This window comes from Electrophorus electricus, chromosome 10 (genome assembly GCF_013358815.1).
Source record: "Electrophorus electricus isolate fEleEle1 chromosome 10, fEleEle1.pri, whole genome shotgun sequence".
Classification (NCBI taxonomy): Eukaryota; Metazoa; Chordata; class Actinopteri; order Gymnotiformes; family Gymnotidae; genus Electrophorus; species Electrophorus electricus.
This window is the reverse complement of record NC_049544.1, coordinates 17,988,568-18,008,401: the sequence shown is the minus strand read 5'-3', so window position 1 is coordinate 18,008,401 and position 19,834 is coordinate 17,988,568. Positions and strand designations below refer to the sequence as shown.

The 19,834-nt window shown below is 41.8% G+C and overlaps 1 protein-coding gene across 3 annotated transcripts in view; it reads right to left on the bottom strand.

Moving 5' to 3' along the window:
- Positions 1-19,834, bottom strand: part of col11a1a (collagen, type XI, alpha 1a) — a 73,143-nt gene that overhangs the window by 46,160 nt on the left and 7,149 nt on the right. The window contains exons 3-11 of one of the 3 annotated variants that reach the window (XM_027021521.2): positions 18,899-19,112; positions 15,905-16,067; positions 8,266-8,391; positions 5,653-5,742; positions 4,796-4,900; positions 2,379-2,687; positions 863-928; positions 431-472; positions 242-304 (exon numbers count right to left, since the gene is read on the bottom strand). In XM_027021521.2, the coding sequence (XP_026877322.2) occupies positions 242-304; positions 431-472; positions 863-928; positions 2,379-2,687; positions 4,796-4,900; positions 5,653-5,742; positions 8,266-8,391; positions 15,905-16,067; positions 18,899-19,112 (1,178 nt within the window). Of the gene's footprint in view, positions 1-241; positions 305-430; positions 473-862; positions 929-2,378; positions 2,688-4,795; positions 4,901-5,118; positions 5,293-5,652; positions 5,743-8,265; positions 8,392-15,904; positions 16,068-18,898; positions 19,113-19,834 lie in introns of all 3 variants that reach the window. The other 2 variants (XM_027021522.2, XM_035530847.1) reach the window with 2 other exon arrangements.

The window sequence follows — 19,834 nt, the reverse complement described above, 5'->3', positions numbered from 1 at the left end:
AAGCAAGACAAAACAAAACAAACAAAACAAGATGAAAACACTGAATTTAGAGTCTTAAACTGAGTGTCTTGAATTGTATTTTTTTTTATTTGTATTTTGAATTTAGAGAGTCTTGAATTTAGAGAGTCTTGACCTGTACCCTAACAAGATCTCTTTCCTGAAATGAGTTTGCTGTTTTGTCTTTTTTTACCCAGGTCAGGGGTCATTCCAGGAAAAGAATAGACTGCCCAGCAACACTCACCCTATCACCAGAATCTCCAGATGAACCAGGGGGTCCTTGCAGACCTGGCGGTCCTGGAAGACCCTAAAGAGTCAGAGCAATATCAGATGTGTAAAACACATCAACACAGAGCAAACCAAAATGATCCAAAGGCCAACAGCAAGGGGTCCAGTAGAAAGCAATGGAACATTCTGTTACTGGTTCACTCACAGCAGGGCCAGGAGATCCAGGAGGCCCCTCTATCAACATTCCCTAAAGCAAATGAGACAAACACTGATGAAAATCATTTATTAAATCATATTCATAATAACACACCTCATCTTAAAGTCTGTCCTGACTGTCCTGTTTAATAGGACAATACCATTACAGCTCAGTACATTTATACTGTGCTATACCCTTTTACATAGACCTGAGGTCTAAATTGGATGTAAACCATAAGAAGTCTGTGCTATGCATATTAAACTAGCTCACATGTATTTAAGCACTATTTCTTTTGTTTAGTGTGGCAAAGGTTAGGGTTCTTCCTGAAGTGGCTCCATCTACTTGCAACAACCAGAAGGGCTGTTGGTAAGGGCCGCTCATATGCAGAGCTCTTTACTAAGGATTGTACTAGAGTTCATGGCTCTCTGGTCTCTGGCTTACAGGCTCCATGACCGCTGGTTCCCCCTTCTCTCCTTTTTGTCCTAAATATGCTGCATTCCCTCTGACCTGTACACACACACACACACACACACACACACACACACACACACACACACACACACAATATAATAAATATTGATTTTTTTTAAGGAAACTGAATACAAAAAGTAAATTCAGTGTGTTTAAATAATATATAAATATAAGATGAGTTGGCCAAAACAGTTGGTATTCTTGTAAAATGCCAAAAAAATGCAGTAATGTCATTTTCTTACACAGTCAATTATGTACAGTGGGTGTAAAGTGGGACAGAGCCACCTTAGTGGGCTCAAAGAGACAGCAGGAGAAAAGGTCAAAGGTCAAAGAGGCAAACCAGGTTAGTTGAGGTGCAGAGTACTGCACACAGAAACTGAATACCAAATGCCTCAGATGGACAGCCATGCTAGTGTCCTTCCAGGGCATTGTATGTGCTCTGACTGCACACTACAACAGTGCGTTCCTTGAATACATACCACAGTGCGCATATGCTGAAAGGTGTTGTCCACTATGTAGTATTGTTCACTACAAAGTACCATTGTCCTTCAGACAGGCTGTGTGTGCTTTAGGAATATGCATTACATAGCCAAGGCACATCTTGTTATCATATCACAGAGTGCCTCTCAACTGAATAATATTAGTGTGTATAGTAATTAGTACTGTAGCATAAAAAAGGTATTGTGCAAGATATCAATATATAAAGATATGGAAGTGGGTGATTTCTGTTGAGAGTTTTGTACATGTATATGTAGTGCTGTTACAGACCTCACAGGGAATGCGGTTACCATCGTATTATTTTAGATATCAACCATACTGTGAATGCAGACCCTCATAAACTGCTGTAAGTAACAACTTCATTCTCTGCGAGAGGGGTGTGGTACAAACAGCAGGCAACACATGTGTATCCAAGAATTATAGATGAGGGGAGGTGGGAGTTGGAGAAAGGGTAAATAATGTCATTTTCCAGCAAAGTTACAGAGCAGGGCGTGTCAGAACAGACAACTGGCTTGCTGGAATGGGGTAATTGCTTTGCCTTCAGGCTAGTAGGGCAGATAGAGTCCTGACAGGCCACTGTGCATGACCTCAACGCAGGCACAGGTGGAGCTCAATGGGACACGATTTAATTCACAGTATGGAAAATAGCGCTGCATGTGTGTTTGTGTGTGAGATTGTATGCCTGGAAGACAGGTATAATGAAGTGCACACTAAGAGAGTTAGAAAGATTGTTGATCGCAGCTGGTTTTCAGTGTGAATCATGCCCAGGAGAAAGCAAAAGAAGTTAGAATCAGTTCATCTTGTTTGGACTCCTTATGTTCAGCACAATGACACCCAATGACACCCCATGCCGAGTGGTGACACAGCCTTGCATACTTGTTAGGTCCCCAGATCCAAGAGACTAAGAATCAGATCACACACACACACACACACACACACAGACACACACAGACACACCCATGTGCTCACACAGGGGTGTGATACTTACGTCCATGCTGACCTGTGTTTCCTCTACATCAGTTTCAGCAGGCACTCCTGGCCCAAACGTATCCTCATATATGGATGTGGGGTTTGGGGCTGCATTTCCAAACTCATCATACGCCCCAAACTCATACTGACTTTTGTCAAATTCGCTCATGTCATACTCCTTTAGGTCATACTCCTTCAAGTCATACGGGTCCGTTGCCTCAGGCACGCCAGTGGTGCTGGGCTGGGGTGCCTCAGGGGTGCCCATGGGGTCCAGCCCTGTTTGTGCTGGCTCAGGGACAGCCTCACCCACAACTTCCTCTTCCACAGCCTTTTTATGCCCAAGCAATGCAGCCGGCGCAGGGGAGGAGAGGTGGGGAGAGAGGAGAAGATGAGAGGAGAAGAGGGTAGTAGAGGAGGTGAGGGGTTGGGGGGGAGCGTAGGGGGAGAGGAAAGGCAGGGAGAATAGGAGAGGAGGTGAGGAGAGGTGAGGAGAGGTGAGGAGAGGTGAGAAGAAGGGAGGGATGGGCAATGGGAAGATGGCTGTTAGTTAAGCAGGTAAGGGCTTCCATATTCATATCCTACTGCACATTAGAGTCAGATATGGATGTCGCATGAATTAACATAAATAAATTATTGCAGGCAAAAAACTTTTTTTGTCCCATTTAACCTGAATTTACAGTAAACACTGTAAACATGTCATTGTATTTCCATGATAAAAACAGAACAATTCCCTTTATGAATGATATCATGGAAATGAATTGATAAATAAATAAAATAAATTTCAAAACTCACCATTGCAGGTTGTGAATGCTTAGACTGTCAGAGGTGTAATTCACTGCTGATAAATTACAACTGAGCTATTCACATTATAAATGTAATATGAACATTAAGTATGAGATGTTACATATTAATTCTGAACCTCTGAACCTCACTAAAGTAATTTTAATAAATAGTATTAACACTATTGTATGCAACAATTATGTTGTATTTTACATAGGGACAAATAAAGTGTTATCTTAAATATTAAAAAAGCATTATGAAACATGAAAATGAAACATAGTCTATAAAACCTTTAACTATTTCTGTATTTTTTCTACGAAAAGCAATTGATGATGGAGGATTAAGTTTATAAGTGGAAATAAGAGAGAAGTAAATGAAGTCTGAAATAAAATGTTAGAAACTACAGCTCAGTTGCATACGTACTTCATCTTAAGAATAAGCCTTGATTTTTTTTTACAGCCTAAACCAATAAACTGTGGAATTCCTAAATACTATGATCAAAAGGGAAAGTCTTTGTTGATGAATAATGATTTAAGTTTGTTTGGGAACATGATGGATGTAAATACAAAGCTTACTTAAGTTCTCACATGGTTCCAATTCTACTAAGGCATTGCATCCATGGCTAGTAGCATAGCTAGCATAGCTAGCATATCTAGAAGGCTGTGAAAGCACTGTGTGTTTGTTGATCATAGTTCTGCTGAAATGATCGGCAGTAGAACTATTCGATCCAGCTGTGGCAGAGGACATAAGGCACAATTGCTGCAATTAGTTGGAGGTGGTCAACAAGCTCCACATCAACCATGCAATCTCTTTTACACTGAAGCTCTGTGAAATTTTGACTTACCACATATGGCTGAGGCTTCACACTTGGCTATTGAAAACTGATACAGCCATTTATTACCAACATCTTTCCATCCAGATTTGTGTTCTTGAATTAATTTCCTTTTTTTTTTTCTACCCAGCCTCTGCTAAGAGGAACTGGAAGAGAGAGAGGATGCACAGCTAACTTTGTCCTGGCTCTGTTCGCCAAGGGCCCAGGCTACAGCTGGACTCCAGGGTAATGTGCACATCAGCTACAAATTGAGCACCAGGCTCACTGGGTTTGGAAGAAGACATATCCCTAACTGAGAACAAACTGTTCTCCTTGATCTTAACTTAGTTTAGATCTTTATTATTGGGACGAGGACAAGGTTTATTTAAGTAAGCCAATTTAAGCAAATGTATAATTTTATATGGCATATTCTAAATTCTTCAGTGGGTCATTTAAAGTACCAGTGCAGTCTTAACGAACATGGACTTGACCAACAGAGAGCAAGAATGCGGAGTCAATCCACTGATGTGACGAAGACGTTCAATGCTTGGTCACAGAAAGTACTAGAACAGAAAGTGAACTGTCTAAACATTCTGTGTGTTTTAATGCTCTTTGTTCAGCAGCTGATCAGGAGGGAGAAAGTGAATAATAAACACAGAACAATTGCTTGCAATTGTTTTGGTTTTGTCATTTGACTCCAGATACTTCCTGTTCCTGGGCTTTCGACTCTTACTGCACCAAGAGTGATCCTGCACCATGTGGTAATACTGTACCACAGTAAAGTACCACTTTGCAAAGCCAAGTCTCAATGTTACAAACATTAAAGAAGCAAATAAAATAATTACCTCATTGGGTCCAGTGGTGGCAACAGGAGAGAGAGTCTGAGTAGCATCTACTGTCTCGTAGTCAAGTTCACTGTCAGTATAGTACTCGCCGTCTAAATTGTTTAGCTGAAGCATCGTCAGAGTGAAAGGAAAGAAGGAAGAATATGGAAGGAGGGATTAGAAGAGGAGCACACCATAGAGTTATCGCCCAGGCCTCTGGCGCTCACTGCCTTTCTGCTCAGACTAGAGGAGACAGTGAAGGCATAGACATCAGTGATCTACCACAGAGGAGAAGACGGGAGATCTCTGTGCCATATGAGCTGGACTACGCTTTGTCCTTTTACCCCTAGAATGGCCTTTCTTGCTGGTGCTGTTGCCTGGTAACCATGTCTCTTCTTCTTAGAGGCTAACGTTTTGACTGCTGTCTTTTTTGAGGCCAGGTACTTATAGGGCCTGGCTTTGGATTTAACGGACTTTCTCATCTTCTTCGTTGTCACGGAGACACTACGCTTCGCTCTCTGGAGGAAGGTGATGGTGACAGAGGGACAAAAACAAAACATATCAAACTATCAGAATCAGCACACAAGACACGACAAGTTAAAAGCCCACAAACTAGTTTGGAGAGAGAGAGAGAGGGGGAGAGAGAGTGTGAAAGAGAGAGAGACAGTCAGAGAGAGAGAAAGAGAAAAAGAGAGAGATGAAGGTCTTCCCACAGGAACACATGGAACAGATGTCACTTTGAAAGACTTCAAGACACAGACAAATAACACCTATATGCTTGGGATGGGAGTGGCGAAGTAACATGACAGCCAGACACCACATGCACCTTTTTTGCACCTACTTTTGTTGGTTTGTTTAAAATGTTTGTTTGATTTTACCTGAGCCTCTGAAAATTCATTTGTTGTGTCGGTGGTAGTTGGCCCATCATAGTAATCATACAAATCTCCATAATCTACTGCAGTTGTATACTGGACAGGAAGAGGAAATGAAGTCAGAGGAATGTTAGTAGAGCATACCAAATCAACTCAAAACACATCAAATGTAACAAACCCAGTGGGCATGATACATATTGCTGGTATAGTTAGACATGTCACTGTTTTTTGACAAGTATTATTTTTTGAAAGAAGCATTGTCTCAGATAATATATCACTGCATCTTCAGAGGTCCATTAATGCGATATATGTCAGTACTTCAGGTCAAAGTAAGATGCATCACATCAAAGAGTATAACAGAGACAAGCAGTTTAAAGACTTCCAAATCATAAGACAATGCTTTTCTCAAGAGCGCTGACTTCAAAGCAGGTTACAATACAAAAGAAATCCACAACAAACAGCACATCATAAAAGGTCAACTTATGCAGTATTAGCCACCTGATCCTTCTGGAGATCAGTGCAGTAGGACAGTAGGGATTTTAATTAGAAAAGTGAATAGCAAAGGTGGCTGTTTAAAGCTTCATAAAAAAAGGGCGAGGAGAAAAGGCATCAGAATGCAGCAAACACCTACAGCATCTGCATTCTTTCTCAGGCTCTCTCTGTGAGTGCGAATGAGATTCCCTTCTCACTTCTGCATGGGAACTTCTGCAGGCTATTAGTCTTTATGTGTGTGCGTTTGTGCATATATATATATATATATATATATATATATATATATATATATATATATATATTTTTTTATTTTTTTTTATTTTTTTTTTTTTTAATTTTGGTGCTCTATAAGAATGCAATAGCAAAAATTGACTTTTTTTTCAATATTTCAATTCAGTTAAAATCAATATTTTTTAGCATTGTTAGAATATTAGAAAACTATCCCAGTTTGAAATAAATGTGCAAGTCAGCAAAAGCAACAGTTAGCCGGTTTGTTTTATGAACATGCACAGAATTGTAAAAGTAAAAATGGTCTTCATTAATTCTGATCATTAGTAATCAATGAATGAAATATTTAATATATGAATATTGCATAATGTGGCCAGACGTCTAGATACTGTGTAAGTCACGTCCTGATCTAATGTTGGGAATTTTTAAACTGAGTATCTCCACTAGCAGTGTAGTACAGACTGAGTAGGCTGCTCTGTCTGGTATCTGGCCGTGCAGAGCCACTGATCCTCTTCCATGTAAGCAGTGAGATGGGGACTGATGGAATTGGTGCAGCAGGCTCACTTCCTTTATGGGTCTTTATCTATCAGGCAGGAGTCCCAGTGCCCGGAAGGCCCTGATGGAGCTCATAAAACAGCTCCTCCTCTGGCATGCTGGACTGCCTTGACTGTCTTCACTGGCTACGTTCAACTAGGCTGCAGAGGCCACATGAATGTCCAGTACTGCTCAGCCAAACTTGAGTAGGTGGTGAGCCAAGCCAAGCAGGTGGATGCAGGCTAACATTTATGACATATTTATTTATATGGCATAACTTAAATTGACATTTGTTATAGACAGAGGCTCGATCCTCAGGGATCCTGGACCACAGAACACAAAAGGTTAATATCTAATGCTATCTGCAATGGATGAGGTCCACTGCTGTATCATTACCAGGAACCAAAGCTGGATCTGTGCTTCTGTATTTGCTGCTAGATTTTTGGATGTAGTTCTGGCACATGTCATGACAGGATCTCACAAGGGCAGAGGATGCTTATGCATACAGGGCCCATATGTGGAAAATCAGAAAATAAAAAGCCTGATCTTCAATCAACTGCCCCTGAGTATTCAGATATTGAAGCCCAAAAACTGTTCCTGGTTCAGCCTTGTCAGAGAAGAGTAGGCATATATGCTTGATTAGACATTTAAAGTTACTATTGAAACACAGTTCTTTGTTGGAGTTTTGACTGTATAATGCACATGATGTCCATTTCTTGAATTGTGCCTCAATACTGTCTGTTTCAATACAACCATTTTTTAATAGAATGTTAAAAAATGACTAAGGAAGTATTCAGTATTAAAAACCCTTGAAGTCTGACATGTGCAGTACACTACACTGTAGTTGTATTATTAAGAAACCAGAGACATTTTTCTTCCAGCTGGTGCTGTCACTGGGCTTATGATGGCCAAACCTTTTGGGTTTACATTACGTGCACCTTCTGAGATAGCATTACAGATGGGCTCTGCAGAATGCATTAACAGAATGCAGGCCTGAACACTGCAGAGCTCCTGCCAAAATACGTTCAGCAGTTCTTCAGCTGAGAATCTCTCTCCATGCGTTCCAATTCATTACATTATCCTGGGCAGGGGACGAGGGGATTTGACCTCAATCACTAGGCAAAACATGACTCCCCAAGACCTGACAAAGAAGGTGATCATTCTGAAGGAGGAAACACTGAAGTTAAGACCCAGTGTGGTTTTGGCATACATATCTCCTTGTAGTTGTAAATAAACCTGTAATTTTAAAAAAGGAAACAATGACTGTAATCTAATTTGTTATATTCCAGGCTTGAGTGGCTGGTTCATGGTGGCAGAAGGCAGTAGTTGGGCTCCTGGTGGTCAGTTGGATGTGGGGATACTCACCTCCTCGTCCGGTTCCTGAGCCTGCAGGGTATCCTTGTGTGGGGTGTCACAGTCAGGGCTGTAGTGTTCACAGTAATCATATGCAGCTTTTGGATCAGCTATGATCAACAGTTGCTGGATATCACCCTGGGAGAGAGAGATAAATAAAAAAGAAAAAATAGCTTTTAATTCAGCTCCTTTAATAACACATGATAGGAACTCTGTAATAGGAGGGAGGCTAGTGAAGATATTACAGGGAAAAGATGATAGTTCTCAACATCATCAATCATATTTAACAATCCATACATTATCACTATTATACAGTCCTGACAGACACAGACAGAAAAGTAGACTCTTGCTAGCACAGCTTGGATCTAAACAGTAAGTAAACATACATAACAAGCTCAAGACCACAAGTAAATTACTGTTCTCACTGCTACACTTTATAGAGACGGAAATTAAACATGTCTCATCAGGACAGAAGAGCACCTGGAGTTGTCCTGGGACACTCATGATAACCGGGTATGATAAAAACAAATGTGCGCACACACACACACACACACATACACACACACACACACACACACACACACACACACACGCGCGCACACACACACACACACACATGCACACAGTGCTCCATCACAAATAGGAGAAGGAGCACAGTTGAAGCAGCAGGGGTTTGAGATCTCTTTGGTCAAGATGGTATTGTTTGTCCTGTAACATTTATTTAGGACAGCACCACTTTCCTTTCGCCAGTCTAATCAAGTTTGACCTACTCAAGCCTCTGTGAATGGTTTAAGGGCAGTGCGCTATGTGAGCTGGGTGTGGAGACCAGCATTCATCTTAAAACTGTTCTCTCGAGCTACGGACACTGATGGACTAGTTGGCTGTAAACAGGCAAAACGGAAAGCAGAACAGGGTGGAATTGCCTCTGTTTTGTGTGGCAAGAGCGAGATAGATAAAAGGGGGGGGGGGGGGCTCACATACAGGTCAGATGCACAGCTGACTTCTACTGAACAGAGGAGAAGAGCTCACATCTGGTGGTGTTTGGACAGGGGGGGTGCCTGAAAGGCGTTGTTGACAGGGGCTGTTCCCCAAACTGAGCTGCCTCTTTAAGGATGTGTAGTGGAGAGGTGGTGAGGCATATCAGAGACTGAATGACTCTCTGCCAAACACACACAGACCGAAAATGCTTGGGTGGGGGGGGGGGGGTTGGAGAAAGGGACAGACAAGCAAAAGAAGAGAAACAAGGAGAAAAAAGAGTGAGAGAAAAACAAGGAGCTAAAGCTACCGATAAAGGGAGAGTATAGGAGAGTATAGGAGACAGGGGGAGAATACAGATTATATGTACAGAGAAAGACAGAAGTGTGGGAGAGATCGCCGAGCACTCATGTTGCTTTCTGAAAAAGCAACAGCACTGAAGTCTAGGTACAGGAGCAGGCTGAAACACGTTAGCGCTCTGTATGTGTGTGTGTGTTTGTGTGTGGCTACAATATACACAAATGATCTTCAGGTATACCAAAAAGAGCCAAAAGTAGGAAAAACTACTGGCTCTAGTTTAATTAAAGTCTACACAATCAATTCAATGTATTATTACACTTCTGGTGCATCTGATAAAGCTCCTGTGGGCAATATTTCACACCTTTACTACACCACAAAAGGGAGCAAGGTAGTAGTACCTGGTGCCAAGTTTGAAGGGAAAACAATGCCTGAGTATTGTACACAGGCATTATCTCATCTGACAGCTATACATGTTTGGCAAGAGGGAGATTCCTGCACATAACTGAGTCTGATTCAGCTGTGCATGACAGTAGCCAGTCCGAACACAGAACACTGGCCTGAGGGATTGCCAGCCTAGCGCCAGGACACTCATTCTGAGCAGAGGTGAAGAATGCAGTGGTAAAAGTACTCGACTAGTAATCAGAAAGCTTCCAGTTCAAGCTCCACCACTGACAAGTTGCAACTGTTGGGCCCCTGAGCGAGGCCCTTAACCCTCAATTGCTCAAGTTGCACTCAGTCATAATTGTAAGTCGCTTTGGATAAAAAGTGGCAGTTAAATGCTGTAATATGGTTACAGTCTAACCTCATGGGCTCTGTCTTATGATAAAAGAAACTAAAGGAAAGAAAAAAGCCAAGATCCCTTAGGCTATAACAATGAAGGCTCCAATGAGCCAGGGCAGAGGTCACACATTGGGTCAAAGTGCAAGCAGCATATAGAAGAATGGAGCGCATTTCAAGGTCAAGACCTTGAGCAAAAACCTGAGAGGCTTCAAATCTGACATTGAGATTTTAAGTGAGAGTGTTCTTTAAGTGGGAGCCACTGAACATTACCAGGTGTCAAAATTCCTTTAATTCATCCTACTATGCTGTCAGGGAGCGCTCCCTTTGCCACTGGTCACTGGCGTGTTTGTAAGCATGATGGCACACACCTGCACCTGCTTTAATGTTGTGTGTATTTAAACCCCTATTGGCATGTACCTCAGTGTTGGTCATTGTTTGTGTTGCTAGTCACACGTGTATTTATGTTAACCATTTATGTACGTGTTGCCGTTGTTAGTGTTCATGCCAGTGTTACATGTATTCATGTTAACAGTTTATGTTATGTGTGAGTGCTGTCGTCGTATGCATTATGTGTCAATAAATGTCTGTCAAAGTTGAAGGAGTCTGTGCATCCTGCTCTGTGCCCTGCGGCATTCGGGCTGTCACATATGCTATACCAGGTTTGCAGTAAAGCACACATAAGACACAGTAACAAAGTTACAAAATGCTAATGAATGTTAATAGTTAAATTAGACTATATTCATTAATTACTCATGTTAGCACTTTCTTTTAACTTTTCCTTTAATAGTGAAGACATTACATATTGAGACCATGCAAAGTGTGTGAAGGAAGATTTATGAGATAACATAAAATTGTCCATTCATGAAAGGATTTATACATTTGCTAAGAGAGTGAGGGTAAAAGAGAGAGACAAAGAGAGAGAGAGAGAGAGAGAGAGAGAGAGAGAGAGAGAGAGAGAGAGAGAGAGAGAAAGACATGACAGAGAAGGAGACAGAAAGATGTATGTGCTTACAGTATCCTGAGCTTAAACAGCACTGTAGTGGTTCATAAAGCCTGTCATTGGATGCCAGGGAGATGGGGATTCACTCTTCTCTTTTGTTCATATGGAGGTCCTTAAGTGCTCTAATTACAGAGCTCTCCCAGTACAACGGTGGTGGACAGCCAATCCAAGCATAAGGAGCTGTGATCTTTGAAGTGCCCCAGCCCAGGGTCACACACTGCCTATTGTCCCAGAGACACCCCTAGCTCAGTTACAGCCCATCTACACACAGCCCATCTTACCAGAAATTACCCTCAATACAATGATGAAGCCAGAACACCATTTAACACAAACGACTGACTGGCAGGTCTGTTTTGCAGACCTCCGGTCTTACAGAGAAGAACACAACAAACATCTCTGGCACAGGAGTTCTCATATTCTCTTGACTCGAACCCCTCCAGCCAACACCCCCTGGATTAACAATAGGGAGATGAAGTACAGGTGGTATTTACAGGATGGAGACATGTGGAACTGTGATACAAGAAGAACTGTGAGGTAAGCAGCTGATTAAAAGTGGTTTACAAAAATGATCATTTGAGTATATTCCTCTCATGATCAGCTTCATCTGACTGTGGTGTTAAGCATCCAAAGCAGGAGCACTAGTAGAGTACTACTAGAGGTCTAACAGAATCGAAATCAGCTCTTCATCAAAGCTCTACGTGCCTCTGTTTGGCTCTCTTCACCCAGACCTGCCTGTGTTTCTGAACTCGGTCTGATCCTTACTCTCAGTGGGTGTGACCCTGTCTCCCTCCTGTTTTTCCACTTCATCCAACTTATGAAAAAGAACCCCAAGCAGGCACTGAGCTGGATCAGACTAGGTTAGGCAGCTGGCTGGCATCGCAGTAGCGGTGTGTGTGTGTGTGTGTGTGTGTGTGTGTGTGTGTGTGTGTGTGTGTGTGTGTGTGTGTGTGTGTGTGTGTGTGTGTGATAAAATCAGGGTGTCTGTCAGCTAGTGTCAGATTCATATGAATAGTGTGTCTCATGGCTCCGACAGCAGTGAAGGCAGACCATGGCAGGGAGATTATGGGGGCATGGAGTGGGGGAGGGGGAGACAGAAAGTATACAGCAGCTCTGAAGGACACTGAAAAGCCTTCATTCATTCTCCACTAGCTGTGGGAGTCCCATAACTGTGGGCACTCCGGGCACCATATAATGCTCCAAGTCTAATCTGTTTCTTTAGCGTTTACTATTTCTATCACTGATTCTTTTTTGGGAGGCAGAGGGTGGATAGGTCCAGGAAAATATAGCACACAGCAAACATTACATACAGGGGGGAAGGGTCAAAGGCCGCATGCATCGCTGCGCAGAGACCGTGTTTGAATTTAGAGGAGGGGCAGAATGCTTCTGTCTCCACCCATCCCCAAACCACCACCACTCTGTCTGACCAGGTATTTCCTCCATATTTCCCAGAATGCAGTTCAGGGGCAGTTGAGTAGAAAGGACAGACAGTCGCCCTGTTCCCCAGTTCTGAACAGAGAAGGCTGTGTCTCCTGGACCTCAACTGACACCAGTCTACCTCAGGCTTCCTAATGATTGTTGATGTAAGAGAAAAATGTGAATTCATTAAAGGCAACACTCTAACCCCTTTTTAACTTTCTGGAATGTTTGTATCTCAGCAAAGTTCTGCCTAATAATTTATTTTTTTTTTAATTGACCAGAATGCACCATATGAGAACATAGAATCATTATTATTGTTATTATTATTTAAATAATAGCTGCTTTCATGTTTCCATATGTGAGAACATCTCTCTGCAATGTGAAAACCTACAAATATTACTTGAGGGGGGGAACTCTTTCCTTTGGCATGCACTGAGACGCACATCTGGCAACCCCTCCTGTGGAGTTCTGGGAGCCCCCCTGACAAGATCTGTCAGCCGCTCCTTTGCCCATGCAAAGCAGTGGGCCTGCAAACCTCACCTCAGGCACTAGGAAAACAGCAGCGTGAATGAAACCGAGTGTCCCCGGCAGAGAAGCTGCACACCAAACAGCCCGTCAAGCACAACCACACAGCCTGACTAAGGCAATGGCCTTTCTGTTAATCACGCTTCATTGGTAGCCATCAGTCAAACAAGGGCAGGGCAGAAGTGGAGTACCCCCCCCTCCACTATAAAGAAATGTTCTTCTTTACAGACAAACTCAAAGCCCCAGAACTAAGAGGCTATTCTTCTTATACCTCTTATGGAAGTGCAATAAATTTCAACCTCATGTGACAAACAAACATTGGGTACCATAATTTACTTGGCTAATTGGTTTTGTCCCCCACAATCTCTGACACATCTGGAGAGAGAGAGAGAGAGAGAGAGAGAGAGAGAGAGAGAGAGAGAGAGAGAGAGAGAGAGAGAGAGAGAGAGAGACAGAGATCTTACACGTCAATGCGGAATCAAAGACTTTAACACCGGGACTGAAATGCAATCAGCTTTAAAGAAAGACCATCATATTCTCATTTATATAGTCTATAAAAGCACTGACTAGCTTTCACTAGCTATCAACAAGGTTTGCATTTCTGTGTGAAATTCTCCTTTAACAAATAGGGTTACTTATCAAATACACATGAAAGATTTGCCAGCACCATCAGATAAAGGGATGAAGTGCCCTGACTGAAGTGTGCACCCTCTGGCATGAGCTGTTGTCCTCAAACGCTACCTACAAAATATACTTTAACACACTGCCACATAAGTGAAAATGTATGTGCAACTGCCATTGATTGCAACCCAAAGCTTTAGAAGTTTTCTTTTTTCCTCCCACAGTAATCAGAAGTGATTGTGGAGTGAGGAAACAGAGGGTGTTTCTTCCTCCCTTAAAGCACCACAGATGTTTTGTGTTGGACCGGTAATGGAGAGTTATCTTCCTGTTCACAGACATCACAAACACAACTGTTCACCCAGAAAGAACCATGTCCCCAGACCTCCACAACATGATAGTTTTGGTCTACCAGGGCACACACGTGTCTATCTTTATTTTGGTCATTGTATCTGTTTAAGAAGAAATAATCTAAGCAACCTTAAAACCAACAATGAAAAGGAGCATCCATCTGTATCAAAAAAATATTAAAAAAGAATTTCAAAGATATCAGTGTCTAATTATGTGTCAACAGTCAATGTAAACTAAAGGCAATCAAACTTTTCCTATAGGCAAACCTACAATACAGTGCATAATTAGGCTTACTGTTCATTTCAAGCTAAACCTCCATCCTTGTAAATTCAGCTAATAATTAAGAGCAGAGCCGAGGTGGTTTGGTTTCGGAAAGTAAGTGTGTTTCTCAGATGTTTGCTACAACAGCCTGGCTTTGCTACCCAGAAGGTGGAATAAATGAATCAAATCACCAGGGCAACATAATTAAGGCAGAACCTTTGCCTTTGGACCTAAACTTATTCCTCTGATCCTTGACCAGGTTATGGAGAATCTTAATCAAAACCTAAATCCAGTGTAGAAGTCTAGCTTCCAGAGAAAACACAGAAACATTGTAAGCCATTATGTACGGATAGAATGTGTGTCCAGCCTAAATGGAACGAAACCCTTTCTGTCCAGCCCTCCAAGGGGTCCACAGCACAACAGTCTCCCAAGGCCTTGAGTGGGTTTATTACAAAAAAAAGGAAGCTTTCATGACAGGAAAGCAGAAGGTTAACATGGCTAAGGTAAAGCAGACACGCAGTATCCAGTGTAATTTCACATACATATGAATACATGTCAGACCCCTGCTTCATATATGAACTCTGACAGTTGGGTATAATATCTCACATGAGTCTAGGTCCCTGATATTAATAACCTAAATGATATACATGTTATTATGTTACATTATAACATTTTCCACAGAGGCAGCTCTGCTTAGGTATGATGTATGATACATGATACTTCTGTTAGAGGAGTAACTGAGATTGAAAAGAATGTATCTGATATAGGGTTGCTTAGATTTTGGTATTAAATGGTACAATATTTAGAGGATGCTGGGCACAATTTGAGTGATAGCTAAGATTGGGGATAATCCTTAATCACTGATATACAAGCGTAATATACATACAAAGGCAGATCAAAGAAGCTTCTCTTCTAGAATGCATTCCATTATTTATGACAAAAGGACACTACTACACCATCGAGCATTATTAGGCAACAAACACAAGGTCACATCATACAACTGATTCCTCAGTTTTCCAGCAAAGCCCAAACATCATCTCATCTAATTCCTACTGAATAAAACAAAGTGGAGCTCTTTTAATGGCACCAGTACCTCCTGGTACCTTCTGAACAAGTGATAAATAAAAAATCACATACACATTTATACTAGTAAAAGCATTTGGCACCGGTGAAAAAAAAAAAATTCAAATTTGTTTTCATAAACCTGAAGGTCTGACACTCCATTATGACATGCACAAGACACAAGCACACATACACACACACACACACACACACACACACACACACACACACACACACACACACACACACACATCCCTCTCAATGGCTTCTCACAGTTTTCTCAATATCTTAGTAACTGTAGGGTCAGAAAATATTGCTTAAACAAAGAGGTTCAGATGTTCAGATATTCTCAGGAGCCTGTACCTCAAACACTTCCTCATCCAAAATCCTGCTGCCGAACACAGTGATGCCTCTGGTGTCAAGGTTGGCATGGTCACTCCTGCCCAAGGGCTTAGTGATCTTCTTCTTGCAGTCCACGATGATAGTCACAGTCTTCTTCTCCACACTGATAGCCACACGGTGCCACCTTTAGCATAGACAAAATCACATTTGGAATCAAGCCATCGCCAACACTAGAGCTCTCGCAAACTATACATTTTACTGTACATTTTAGCGAATTCCTTGCTTTGGTTCATCTAATTAACCTGATCAGGTGATCTACAGCAGGGAGGACACTAAAATGGACTATGGAGCAGGCACTTCAGGACTGGGAAGGGAAAACGCAAGTATAGGTGAAAGGGCAGAGTGCAGCACAGTGACACATGACTCCAGCAGAATCAAAGACGTTAGCCTCTCTGTCTGCTCCACCCTAGCTGCTCCACACTCCAGCACTCACACTCTGGTCCTGTCCAGCACTGGGTTGAACTCTTAAACTCCATCCCAAATCCCTCCTCTGGGATTATAGGTATGACAGATACCTTGAACATTGCAGAAAGTGTGAGGGGACAGTAGGGAAAATACTAGTGTACAGTCGTAACAGTGGGTAGGAACAATTGGAAGACGTGGGCTGGGACCTTGGGTCAGCTGGCCCAGGAGACCAATTGCGGATGGATTCCTGATCATATTCTTAAGGAACCACCCGAATAAGTTCACAAAAGGGCTCAATCATTACCTAATGGGTTAAAATAGATGTGTTATACCTGGGAAATATACAGTTGTCTGGTAAATGGGGTCTCTAACTTCTACAGTGATCAAATCAGCCTAAGGGCAGTGATAGCTCAGTGGTTAAGGTGTATGACTAGTAATTAGAAGGTTGCCAGATAAAGCACCATCACTGCCAAGTTGCCACTGTTGGGCAAGAACCTTAACCCTCAGTTGCTCAAATTGTATTCAGTCATAAGTGTAAGTCATTTTGGATAAAAGTGTCAGTTAAATGCCATAAAAGAATAACCTGTTAGCTGTGTAAGGGACTGTGTAAACAAAGTACTGATTAATACAGCACTAACAATAATTAATAATAACACCACCCACATTAATGAGAACATCTAAAAGGGGCAATCAATGTTAGTAATCAGAAGCAGTAGCCAGTAAGTGATCCATCCCCCCCCAAAAAAAAGATTAAAAAAAACTTGTAACTGAAGAGCCTTTCTTCCAGGCTGATAAATCATGCCAGTATCAGCGTAGGATTCACTTACTCTGGCTATATTTTTCAAAATCATTTAAGCATTTCCTCTTAGCCCTGTGAATTTGAACAGTCATTGGTTTATATAGATTGCTCCATTTGTTCTGTATCACACGGAGACAAAGCTTAAGCAAGCTTTGTTTAAGAGCATACATTTTCCTATATGTGTTAACAATACATGCACTGAGCTGGCAGACTCTATTTTGTCACTTTATAACTGATGGCATTGTTTTATCAAAGAAAGGACATCCTGCCGTAGGAATGCTCAGTGCATCAGCATGGTAATCAAAGCTAGCCTGCATTTCTGCCATAACTACAAGCACCATGAACTTTGCACATTACATTATAGACCGCACATCAGAGAATGATTCTGAGTAGGAGAGAAACAACACAGACCATGCTCATGACTTATTTTCCATACTTGTTTTCTGGGGACAGAGTTTTCCTATCCCAAACCCATTATGAGATTCTTATCCGTTTTGTTACTTAATCCATTTACCTGCCTGATCAAAGGGATCAGCAATCAGAATGGAGATGTTGGGAAAAATTGTTAACACTTTATGACACCACAAACGCTATGTAGAGCTGACAACTCAGCCTACATGCTTGGGTATGCACTAGTGCATGCATTCATGAGGTTAACCAAGAGTTGTGGACTAGAGCTAAAGAAAGCTTTACTAAACTCTACTAATGAGTGTAAGAAATTCAAAACATGAAATGTGTTGGATGAGGTCATCACATCCCAGAGGTTAACAGGTTATTTTAACATACTTAACATACAAACACACACACAAACACACGTACATACATACATACATCTGCCTCCCCTTTTTTTCTTCTAGATCTGAAGTAATAGGTCTCCGTCAGGTGTTCCTGGTTAAGGTCAGACCATTCTCAGTCACCCCTGCTTCACCACTAATCTTGTGTTCCAACTAGACAACTCACACAGATCTGACCATCATAGCTACACAAACCAGAGAACCCACTGTGGCTGCTAGGTCTTGCTTCATTCAAAATGTGCTGTTACCATTATTAATACCCATTAGTAAATCCGCATTCAGAGTGCTTCTCACACTACTGTCTTAGCATAATGTATTTTTATAGACAAGAGTTTACCTAACAGCGTGTATGGCAAACATACCATTGTTATTAAACAAAACATTTCAGCAGCAAAAATCATATATTTGTAAGTGGAACACAGTTGGCAAGCTGCCCAATAAGCCTTTACCTGTGCCAGACTGTGCTGTTATACAGTTTCATTTAGCCTGTCTAAACAGACACACTGGTTACTGCAGGGTTAAGCAAGCAAGCATTTCACTCCATGACAAAGCATGCTAGTGTATATGGGCAGTCTGATTCTGACTCAGGCTTGAAGATCTCCAGCTTGGGACATCCCTGCCTGGGAGAGGCACAGCTAAACAGAACCCAATTGACTGTGCCTGGACAGAGGTTTTTAGGGGACAGCTAAACTAAGCTTGCTTATGGACAAACCCATATAAGACACAGTTAAACTGACTTTCTATAGACATATAGACATCGTTTATGTAGTCTAGACAAAGCATACATGACAGATACGTGTTCACAGCAAACCCTTCCAAGTCCCTAAATCCACAGCCATGCCCCCACCTCTGACACTGTCTACCCTACCATGTTCTCCCCACTGCCTCTGCCCACATTCCTTCCCAGCCAAGCCTCTACCCCAAGTCTTTGCCACATGACAAGCGAGCCCTACTTACTTCCCATCGGCCAGGTTGAGGGTGCGGAACAAGGGGTAGTCCTCGGGAGCGGGCTTCCCGGTCTGGTCCTCATACAGGAAGACGGGTGAGCGGCCGACTTCCACACCCAGTTGCTGGACACCCCGCTCACTGTACACGGACAGCAGAAAGGACTGGAGTCCAGCTTTGGGCTTTAGGGTGGTCAAGATGGAGAAGTCTTCAGGGAACACTCCATCTGAGAAACAGAATAGCAATAGCAATTTAGTAAAACATCTGTCACATACACACAGGAAACCGAATTATTTAAGATAGATAATTGTTTTATAATCTTCTAAAATGTTAATACACCATAAAATACTTCCAACAGTTTTATAAATGAAAAGGTTCCAGTGGCTTTATCAAATCTGTAGCTTTTGTTTTGTGTTTACTATTAAGCAAATCTTCATGAGCATCAGTATCTGTTCAGTAATAGGCTAAGACAAATAGACCAAGTTCTCAGGGCTAAGAGAAAAACATATTAACCAGCCTTGGCATCAGTAATCCTGCTTAATTTATGATAGATTAATTCTTCTTTTGCAGGCAATCTGGGAAACCCAAGAGAAGCCTGGACCTTCAGTACATTAGCAACAGGATCCTAAAACACATTTAATTACCTAATTAAAGTACAGCTGTATCACAACATGTGGAGATACCTCCCATTCATTTAGCTACAAGAGTAAAAACAGATTATCTGCATCATGTAACATATTCCTAAAACAACTGTTAGTATACCTGGAATAAATATTTTCTTTTAGCACTGTTCTCATCTACATGAAATTAAATGAGTGTTAAATCAAAAGATCTATATGAAGTTTCTTAATTGTAACTCAGTCTAGCACAGACCCTTCATTCATTTCTAGAAGATAGCAGAGGATTTGACTAATCCCATGATTCAGTTCCAGACACTAGCATAGGGCC